The sequence below is a fragment of the Mytilus trossulus genome, chromosome 14, assembly GCF_036588685.1.
Source record: "Mytilus trossulus isolate FHL-02 chromosome 14, PNRI_Mtr1.1.1.hap1, whole genome shotgun sequence".
NCBI classification, from domain to species: domain Eukaryota; kingdom Metazoa; phylum Mollusca; class Bivalvia; order Mytilida; family Mytilidae; genus Mytilus; species Mytilus trossulus.
The window spans coordinates 22,553,853-22,565,600 of NC_086386.1; the positions used below are offsets into that span (position 1 = coordinate 22,553,853).

Here is an 11,748-nt window from a genome sequence, read left to right on the forward strand (position 1 = left end):
ATTCGCAATCAAACCGCATCTGCTTTTTATATTCATAACTGTCAAACTTTCGATACTATATCTGCTAAAACTTCGATTTTAGAAAATTGAGCTCACTGTTATTTGCGCGTGCAATTCATTAGATTAATGTGAACTTTAAATGTTGTGATTTTATTTAATATAATGCTGTTATATGCCTTCCATGAAAGATGACTTGTTTTAAAAGGTATCAATTTCTAACTCTGATATTGTGTTATGTATATCTAATTTCATTGTACAACGTATATAATTTAGACACATTTGCTGGTGACCCGTTTGTAAGTGACACCGTTGTTTAAAGGGTTTTTTTTGTGGTTTTTTTTGGAATTTATAGGTCTCTCGTGTGGTATCAACGATTTTTAATGTTTGTTTGTACAGGCGTACAAGTGACTCAGTGAGCCGTTACATCAATTTAAATACAAATATGTATTATCATATGAATAATCTAATAATATATTATGTTTGAAAAAGGATGTTTTTATTTTTTTCCATGTTTCCTTCATTTAATTCTGTTTGCGAATCGCTAAAAATAAGGAATAAAACTATGATATTATGACATGATTGCACTTTAAAAAAAAACAATTTGTACGATAAAAATGCGATGATTTCCCACTAAAAAACCTAAAAAACCCATAACATCCTTTCTTTTTATATCGCATTTTATGGTCTAATAACTGAAAAAATCAACAAAGGACACTTTTGACATTAAAACTTCAAGTGCAGTTTGTTTGGTAGTCGAAATTCTAAGTAAACTATAAAATTTAAATGATAAAAAATACTTCCCCAAAGTTGTTACCTGTCATAAAGTTAAATGTGTCACAATCGATCGAAACTCAAATATATACTTCCCGTATGACGTTGTAAAAACCCTATTATTATTATCTAATGGATGTTCAATAAACATGCAGGTAAGAAATCTTCATTTCAATTTATTTCACTGATGTTTGAAATATTCGTTTTGAAAATAGAGTAAGGGGGAAAGTGCATACCTAATCTTTAAATGATCTAGGAGCCTTATATTATCGACTATACTTTTGAATCGTTTTCATATTTCATAAATACATGTACACATGTATTTCTACAGTAAGGTGTTGAAAGTCTATAGGCATCCTATTCTGCGCGTTGCATTGCATTACTCGATTTAAAGCACACACTTACATGAGTCATTCATATCAACGTAACAGAGCTCTGTTGAACAGTTCAATAAAAAAGGTCACACTTGGAGCACAAATGCACGTCGAATAACTCCACCCTCTCTCTTGACTAGCTATATACTGTGTTCACATTTTGTTTGGGGCCCGTCTCCGGTCGCAGCATTTTCTAGCTGTGTTGAAGACCCATTGGTGGCATTCGGTTGTTTTCTGCGCTTTGGTCGGGTTGTTGTGTCTTTGACCTATTCCCAATTTCCATTCTCAATTTTAGCTAGAATTCCCTTTCTTTCTTTCATTTCTTTCTTTCTTACTATTTATATATGTTTACTGAAAACTGCTTTGATACTTAATGCCCAGTATACTGATTGCAAGTGTCAATATCATGAAAATCTCTTTAGTTACAGCAGTAACTTTGAAGAAAATAAAACAAAAACAAAAATAGGAAGGAACGTGCAGCACAACAGTTGCATTATGTCGACTCCTTGGTTCCAGAAATAATTATGCATAAATGATAAGGGTTTGGATGAGGTTTACACAATGGAGAAGTAATAAGGGAAAAGTGTAGAATTAACATCTGAAAAATGTAGAGTTTGCACCTGTCCTAAGTCAGGAATCTGATGTGAAGTAGTTGTTGTTTGTTTATGGATTTATACTTGTTTCTAGTTTCTCATTTTCTTATATAGATTAGACCGTTGGTTTTCCCGTTTGAATGGTTTTCCGATAGTAGTTTTAGGGTCTTTTATAGCTTGTTGTTCGGTGTGAGCCAAGGCTCCGTGTTGAAGGCCGTACCTTGACCTAATGGTTTACTTTTATAAATTGTTATTTGGATGAAAAGTTGTCGCATTGGCACTCATACCACATCTTCCTATATCTAAGTAGTGAAACATGAGCGAAAAAAGCAAAGAATAGAGAATAAAAGGGTACGTGTTCAAATATTAAAAATAATGGCAAAATAAATAAAGAATAGATAGGGAAATGATTAAAGAATAAAGAAATTAAAGATCACCCATGTATACAGACCCTCATGCATACACATTGCGATAACCGATAAGACGTGTCACGGTACTTGTCTATCCCAAATTCATTTATTTGGTTTTTATGTTTTATTTGTTATTCTCGTGGGATTTTGTCTGATGCTCGGTCCGTTTCTGTGTGTGTTACATTTTAGTGTTATGTCTTTGTTCTCATCTTATATTTAACGCGTTTCCCTCGGTTTTAGTTTGTTACCCCGATTTAGTTTTTTGGACACGGATTTATGAGTTTTGAACAGCGGTATACTACTATTGCCTTTATTTATACACCCTTTTAATGCCTGCAAACAAATATCATCATTCAAAATTCACCCTGTGTGAACTACAAAACACGACGAGGAAACTGGATGACAAGATCCAGTTAACGAAAACGGACTTAAATTAAAAATTGAAATTTCTATTCCTTGTCAGATTGGTTCATCTATAAAATGACTGATCCTGACGATTCACATATTTACGAAACTGTGTCGCATAATAAAATGACGAAGAAAGAAAAGAAAGAAAAGAAGAAACAAGACGAATCTCTGATCCGAAAGCTAAGACAACAACGTGATGAATTGGAAGTTCAGCTTAGTTTAAAGCAAGACATTCTTGAAAAAACTGACAAGAAGAATTCCAAATTGTTCGACGAAAACAAGCAATTGAAATATGATATTAAGATATTAGAACTGGATAAAGATGAAGTCACAAGGTATGATTTTTTTCTTCTTCTGAAAACAATTGATCAGAGTATATACAAATATAATGTTAACATCAGTATATATGTATGATAGGAAGTTATAGGGTGAATTTCTCGGGATAATTAAACTGTTCCTGTTATGTTTTCAATATAGATTGTATTTATATTGTTAACCTTTAAACGATAAAGACACCTATGCTCTAAGTTCAATTTAATTCATAAATCAAATATGAAACCACAGGAAACCGAAACTAGTTTGAAATACTACGAGCGCCTTTAAACAATGTCTTTTTAACCAGAAAATGCTTGATAGAATAAAACGTTGGTTAAACATATTTTATAGTTCAGAAAATAATCAAAAGTATGAGACACAAGTTTTATAACTTAGTGGAGAACAATAAAATAACAGCCCCAAAAGAAGATGTCGATGATCCGTGAAAGACCAACAGCACACAATGAGGTTAAAATGAAGATAAAAAATAAAGAATCGAATAAACTGATTTTAATATCAACTTCTGAGTTTCTAAATACTGGATATGCATGGAGAATTTGCAACTGGACTGCAAACACAATTCAATTATTCTGAATATCATGGCAATTCTTAGGAACACAGTTTGTCCAGTGCATTTATATTAATACGATATTTAAGTTATGAAATTTCAACTTATAGTACAACCAGTAAGTGTTGGAAAATTAAGTTTGATTAACTTTTAACGAGTTAAAAAAGAGAAGGCACTTTCTCTTTAAATGATTGAAAGCCATTAAAGTAGTTCGTGGAACTTGCAAGTTTATATTAGTCCTGTTTTTAACAATCATCTTTTAAACACTATTATTTTGTTGAACTTAATGAACATATAAAATGATCTGTTTGTGTCAAAACATCATGATGATTTAAACAAGCATGTGTCCATAGTACGAGGATGCCCAACTCGGACTTTCATTTTCTATGTTCAATGGGCCGTGCAATTTTGGGTCAAAGCTATAATTTGGCATTAAAATTAGAAAGATAATATCAAAGGGAACATGTGTACTAAGTTTCAAGTTTATTTGAATTCAAATTCACCAAAAACTACCTTGACAAAAAAGCGAAATATAATGCACATCAATTGGCCATAACAATCAATTTCAAGACTAGTACGATGATTGTAATCTTATTGTTTTTTTATCTTTTAAAACAGAAGTCGCAATACATCTAAATATTTTGTAAGGTTTAAAAATCTTAATAATAGTTAATTACACTGTTTTATATGAAATGTAATTGTTGATCAGAATAAAAGAACTTGGTGGTCAGCAAAACACAGACAAAAAACACATATCATTAAACGACAGGAGTGAATTGATTGGTCAGAAATGGGAATCTCTTTATCAACATGAATGGACTGCGGCTTATGAAGAACTTTGTAGTAAAGACAAGGAAGGAAAATGTCATAAAGGACCAGAAAGACATCTGATGGAAATAATCGAGGTACATTCTGATAGCTACATGTATATCATTGTGTGTTAATTAATATTACATGTGTCATATATCGTTATTTAATGTTATATGCGTTATATATTGTTATGTTTCAATTATGTATCGTTATTTGTTAATCATGAAATGTTATGTGTCAATAATATATCGTTATGTGTTAATCATTTATCTGTATGTGTCAATCATGAATCTTTATGTGTCAATCATGTATCGTTATGTGTCAATCATGTACCGTTATGTGTCAATCATGTATCGTTATGTGTCAATCATGTATCGTTATGTGTCAAGTGTCAATCATGTATCGTTATGTGTCAATCATGTATCGTTATGTGTCAATCATGTACCGTTATGTGTCAATCACGTACCGTTATGTGTCAATCATGTATCGTTATTTGTTAATCATATATATCGTAATTTGTCAATCATGTATCGTTATTCAGTGAGAGTAGACATTTTTAATTGAATATATCTAGATGTTGTGTGAGTGCCAAATCAGATATTTATAGAAGTAATTAACGTAACAAAATGACAAACTAGCAAAGATTTTTAATAGATATAGGAAGATGTGGTGTGAGTTCCAATGAGACAACTCTCCATCCAAATAACAATTTAAAAATTAAACCATTATAGGTTAAAGTACGGCCTTCAACACGGAGCCTTGGCTCACACCGAACAACAAGCTATAAAGGGCCCCAAAATTACTAGTGTAAAACCATTCAAACGGGAAAACCAACGGTCTAATCTATATAAACAAAACGAGAAACGAGAAACACGTATATATTACATAAACAAACGACAACTACTGTACATCAGATTCCTGACTTAGGACAGGTGCAAACATTTGCAGCGGGATTAAACGTTTTAATGGGCCCAAACCTTCTCCCTTTTTCTGAAACAATAGCATAACATCACAAAATATAAAAACATAAGATAAAATATCAATTAGCAGACTCAATCAAAAAACGTATGATTACATAGCTTAGTACAGTGTATACTAAATGTCCAACGACAAGGAGTCCACAAAACTTGAAGACAAGCAATACATCATAGCCATATGTCATGATGGATTAAACAGGAACAACAAAATCCCTTCAAGATTTCATTTCGCTCTAATATCATGTTTAACTTAGTAGTTGTAGTAAATCTATTACTCTTGTTATTATATATTTGATGAATATTGACACTAAAATGTTTTATTTCCAACCGATTTTTAAGAAGAAAAAATGAAATGTTGCTTTCTGACTACGTTAAAGCTCTTGTATACCTTTTACACATATATATATGCAAGAAATGCCTTATGTCATAGGAATTACCTTTTCGTTTCAGTGGTGTTACAATAAATGTTCAGAACTTGCCAGATATCAGACGGAGAAAATACAGCCATTGTTGTTGGATATCACTCATCATCTGTATTTTCAACAATCTTCAAATAACAACGTAAGTATACCAATATGTACATATCCATGAATAACAGAACCTGTATTCAATAATATGAGCAATACGACGGGTGCCTCATATGGAGCTGGATCTGTTTGCCATTCTGGCGTACCCGATACCACCACAAGTTTTCTCTGGGTTTGAGTTGCTCAGTCTTTAGTTTCTATGTTCAAGTTGTGTTTTGTGTTCTATTGTTTGTCTATAATTGTTCTTTTTTCTAGTCATGGCGTTATTTGTATATTTGATACATGAGTTTGAATGTCCCTCTGGTATCTTTTGGCCTTTTTTTTGTTTTTAAACATTATTACCATTATTATTATAATTAGGATTATTTTTCCAGAACCCTGAGATCAAGTTTTCGGTATATTTGGTGTCGCCAAGTAATTAATGTTCTATGTTGTGTGGACTTCTTTTTCTATTTCGTCGTTTTATTTGTTTGCCCTGAAATTTTTAGTTTCTCGTCAAATTCTGATTTGAAATACCCCCTTCCCTTTAGGAGGTTAAAATGGTTAAACTTAGCAGGTTGAAACGTTGAAATAGTAGTATACCGCATTATAAGTTAGATTAAATAGGTAACATTAGAGATCAAACCAGTGTTACTATTCATGTAGAAATACCAAAGAAAGTAGATAAAAATCACAATTAAATACAATTCACTTGTGATCCGTCCGTCCTTGTGTTAAATGTTTATATATTCTAAAATGATTATACGATAGACATAATATTTAAACTAAAACTGCTATAATTAACATCTTATCGTGTATACGAGATATTATGAATTGCATTAAAGAAAATTACAACCATATACTAGTAAACAATCTTTATAGTAGTAAGTTTTGGTGTTCGAAGAAAGAAGACAAAAAAAGAAAGACAAGAAAAACCGGTTTATGAAAAGAATTTCATCGTCGTATAATATGAATGTACATATCAAAATTTTGAAAATCAATACCAGTGGTTAAAACACATATTTAAAATCTAAATATCTTTGTTATTTAAAAATAACAATTGCCTCGTATATTTCTGCACCACCACACGCATAGAAAAGATGATACAATGTATAAATATACCATACAACTTATTGAACAAATATTTTAAAAGCTCAACAACCACGTATATGTTTTATATCTTTAACTTTGTATACAAGATATTACAGGTTCGTTAAATACGTATTTTATGTGTGAATAAATCCAATCTTAACGTACCAAGTGATTTTTAAAATCTAACAGGTATATCTTTTAAATGTCTTACATGTATCCGGATACATATACGCATTTCGACTGTCTCGTTTGACAGCACTTCAAGGTATAAACTTTACTCGTGTAATAAGACTCAGCTTTTGATTTTGCCATTTGAGTATGGATTTTCCAGGTTTTTTATTTTATTTTCTTCGGAGCTCGGTGGTTTTGAGTCGCTTTTTTGTGCTACATTATACTAGCTAATCTGATTATTCATACAAACTCTTTCATGCTGATTACAACAGCTTGTTCTTATATTGTGTTTTACACCCCCGGTTGTAAGTTCGGGGAAGGGGTTAGTGCTCACAAGCATGTTTCGCTCCTATACACATTCTGTACATAACACTGTTAAAGTTATTAATTATGGTTGTCGTTTACCCTCTGCTGTCTGCCATGTTTTGCTTTCGTTTAAATTTTCTTCGCTGAAATGAGCAGGTTAGATATCTCTTCTGAGTTGTTTATTTTGTCATAGTGGGGCCTTTCAACCATGGCTTTCTACATTATATTGATGTTGGTTTTACTCTTAACTGAAGGTCTGTACTGTTAACTAAAATACTTGTTTCCAACTTCGCCATTTGGTGTCTAGTGGACAGTTGTCGTAATGTCAATCATATTACATCTCGATTGTATCACGTCTGGCTGTAACCATAGTTATGTATGCATAGTCATCATTGGAATGTCTGCACAATAACGAAAACCTTCTTGCCAAATATTCCTATAAATATTGATAAGGTCATAACGTTAAATTTGTTGATTTATACATACTTGTTAACGGCATAACACAAACATCAATCAATCATAAATTATATTCATATTAAGTTTCAAATAGTGTAAAAATATGTTGTTTGTCTGCTTACAAATGCATATATCTGGAAAATCGTATATACATTCTCTTCTTAATAGATTAAAGATACTAATGAGTGCGTGTCCAGTACCTTTGAAAACTTGATTCGTCATATACGACGGTTTCAGTATGACACAGACATAGTTGAAAATATTAAACAGGTATTTATTAACTGTTTTTTAAACAACATTAAGATATATCAACCCAAAGAATATATATATTTACATTCTGCATGTACGAGTTTATTACTATATTTCTGTAAATATTCAGCATCGTGTAGTAATCCAGAAAACTTAAAATACACTTGTTTTTCTAGTTTAAAATGTATATATTGTATATATTTATAGGTTATATATGTGTGACTTTAAAAATGAATAAGGAAATATCACAACACATGTGAAGGTCGTTTGAATTATGAAAAGCGCAAAACATTAGAATGAATAACAATATTTCTTCCTTCGAAGTATTGTGTCCCTTAACATCCTTATAAAACAATAGAACTAGTTTGTAAAGAAGAATTATAAAAGAAGCTTAGAGGTCATCTTATATAAAAGAGGAGATATACGTTGATTAGAAGAAAATCTAAATGAAGACTGCATTTTTTACGTATACATATATATTGTACATAATTTACTTAATTATCCATATCCTTCTTATTAAATTTTGATTTCTACATATATAATAAATATTTTAGTCCATATTACAATCGATCTTGCAAACCAGTGTTCTTATTCAGAATAATAAAGTGAAACGATATAGGACATATCGAACATAAGTTATATGTAATAGAGTCCTGGGGACTGACATGAGTGTGCCCCAGTGTTTGGTATGTGTGTTTTTTTTTTTAGGTGTCGTTTATTTCTTTTTCAATTTGACCGTATTAGTTGTCACTTTTGTTTGTTTTATAGGACTAAAGGTTTTTTACCCTTAGTATCATACTTTGTTAGCTCAGATGGCCCTATATTTTAGTTTTTAAAAATGTGTCCGATGGCCCTGTCTGCCAAATAACATGGTAGACATGGCTAAAAATAGAACATAGGGGAAAATGCAGTGTTTGACTTGTATCTCTAAAACTAGAGCAAAAGTAGAACGGTTGCATTATTTCATGCATCAATTATAAATAAACATATCATGTGAGCGACATAGGCTCCTTGAAGCCTCTAAATATTTTACTGGACTTAATTTTGCTTTTTACCCCTCAAATATCTATTTAATCTCCTACTGATGGACACAGTGAGTTGAAAGTACAGTATATTTGAAACATGTCTATCTTCCACTCCGGATGAATAAAAAGTGATCGTGTATAGAAAAATTAACTCATCATAAATACCAGGATTCAAATCAAGACGCCACACACGTATTACGTATAACTAAAGACAGGATGCAAAGGTGAAAGTAGTGCGTAATCGATATGTCAATTAACTATTAACAATTAATACAAATGTCTGTCATCAGCATGAAAATAGTCAAACAATGTAAAAAAAATATTAAAAAAGTAAAATAAGATAAAGAATATGCCAATAATTATGAATTTCCTTACTTGATACAGGCACATGAAAAGGTGGTGGGATTAAACTAGCTGGTTTTAAAGTCTCAATCCTCCGAATGCATAACAAATACAATAGGGAAAGCTAAAACATTTGCATTTTTTAGTTATCTTGATAGAAAAATATGCATTGCTTGATATTTAGCCTTCTGTTGATGAAATCAAAAACCTAGTGTTGAGTCTCTGTCTCGGGAAATTTCATCATCCACCTGTAAAAAGATTAACAACTCGACTTGTATTGGTTTGTTTGCATTTGACCTTGACTGCACGATGATTCTTGGTTGGTGAACTGCTTTCTTATTGACGGTTCAAAAACGTCTATATCCTTTTTATTTTTTAAATTTGCACGTTCAAAGAAAACAATCAAAGATGATTGTTATAATGTGAAATTTAATAAAGATTGACTTAAGTTCGAAATTATAAAAACAAGCTTATGTATTTCTAGAAATGCACAGACGAATACAAATTGCTACACAAAGAAGTTTTGAAAACAGAATTGAAGTTTGTTACAAATTGCTGTGAGCTCTGCTGGCTGATGAGATTATCCGATCCTCCATTGGTTATAGAATATAAAAATTTGGAAGGAACTTCATTTGATGCATCTAAGTTTACTAAATATAACTTTGTTGGCAATAAAGTTGAACTAGTAGTGTGGCCTGCTTTACTCGTTCACGAAAAAGGCATTTATGTGAGAAAAGGCATCGCAAGAACTTATTCTGAAGTGGAAGATAGTATTTATGACTTTCTCCCTAAAATTCCAGCTGCATTGCTCAACGGAGAAACTAAAATTTTCAAAAATTCCGAACACACAGAAGGTTCGCTGACTAACGTGGACAAAATACATTCAACGAAACCATTACCAACACCAAAAATAAATGACTACATGACAATGAAAAATACAGAATGGCTTAGCCCAAGTGATCCCTTTTCTAGAGAGGAAGCACCAACACCTAGCTGGGTACATTCAAATGAAAGAAGAAACCCATTCGATACACATGATATGCCAAATGATCGCCGCCCTGACGAACCGAAACAAGACTTATTTTCCAATCTCTCTAGAAGTGCAGAATATAACGGGTCAGTTGATGACCATTTAAATCTTCGAACAAAGTCTCCAAATAAAAAACATAAGCTGAAACCTCCAAAGGATGGACATTTTGTTTCTTATCTGAATATCAGTAGTACATTGTGACGTCTCCACTATTTGGATGTTCAAATATAATGCATTTGTTTGCTTATGTATCTGCTACATTCGATGTAACTGCTTAGCGATACTTAGACTAACTTGTAAACGTTATTTATTTTTTATTTTAAAGTGCAATAAACGACCCCATTCCTCACCACAAGAATATGAACCTTTATATGAACTCAGTTTATCTATATGGACGAGATATAACAATGATAGAATTTTTATCTGGTCCTCAAATATTCTTGACACAAAGAAGTTAACAAAACAGAGACAGTGTCATTATTTGTAGTAAAAAGAACGAAATGCATAAATTAACAGAATATTCTATATATTAAGATTCTTAGTACTAGACGAACGTTGCTGCACATGCTTTCATGATTATTCGCCTCAATTTTTAATTTTAAATATGATCACGCAAATTCACCCTCCCCAAAAAATATTAACATAAAGTCTGGTTTCAAGAGATCAAGATATAGACCAAGCTATGTTCTAAAATAGATAAAACATATTAAGTCACAGATCAAGACGTACACAGAAAAGGAATCGAGAGAAAACGATCAAGGCATATCAAACATATTTCCAAAGATGTAGAACAAGATATATCGAAAGATTAGTTCGTGCGCCTGACGCGTTTAGCTTGAATTACCTTCATCAGAAACACTTAGAGCAGAACATTTGAAAGATAAGGATGTATCAGAAATGTAACAGTTGAAGCACTATACGACCTTATTGGGCCTGAAATAAAAGCGAATTCATCTAAGGATAACTTGTATTACTAGTAACTTATGAGGGGGTTAAGACATACAAGGGCATGACATAAAAGCCAAATCGTCTAAGGGTAACTTGTATTCACTGATGAAGGAGTTGAAACCTTAGTTTCTTAATATTCTTTTACAAAAGGTTTGCTATAATATGTCCATTCCATAAGTACTGATTGCTGAGCTAATGATTTCCTCGGGGACGGATTACACTGAATAAACCCAGTGCTGTAAAAAAAAAAAGAACAGCACATTATATATTTCACGCATCCGTGCGCTTTTCTGGATAAGCCTTCACCTTGAACGCTTGAAGTCGAATATTTAAGCCAATGAAGTACATGATGCATATTAGAACCAATATGAAGAGCTCAATTCTTAATAGTTATCAA

General features: G+C 31.9%; 1 protein-coding gene across 1 annotated transcript; it reads left to right on the forward strand.

Annotated features, from left to right (window-relative positions):
* The first annotated feature begins 706 nt into the window (after positions 1 to 706).
* LOC134696415 (uncharacterized) lies at positions 707 to 10,905 on the forward strand. The gene is made up of 6 exons (XM_063558198.1): positions 707 to 926; positions 2,612 to 2,891; positions 4,149 to 4,344; positions 5,677 to 5,787; positions 7,926 to 8,027; positions 9,858 to 10,905. Exons 1-6 carry the CDS (start codon positions 908 to 910, stop codon positions 10,602 to 10,604), a joined length of 1,455 nt encoding a protein of 484 aa, XP_063414268.1. The 5' UTR covers positions 707 to 907; the 3' UTR covers positions 10,605 to 10,905.
* Positions 10,906 to 11,748: the final 843 nt, after the last annotated feature.

What these genes read in the sequence shown, in the direction of transcription:
- LOC134696415 (XM_063558198.1), top strand. An exon ending in GATAAAGATGAAGTCACAAG is followed by an intron (nt 2,892 to 4,148) that starts GTATGATTTTTT and finishes ATTGTTGATCAG; the next exon opens with AATAAAAGAACTTGGTGGTC. An exon ending in AACAATCTTCAAATAACAAC is followed by an intron (nt 5,788 to 7,925) that starts GTAAGTATACCA and finishes TCTTCTTAATAG; the next exon opens with ATTAAAGATACTAATGAGTG.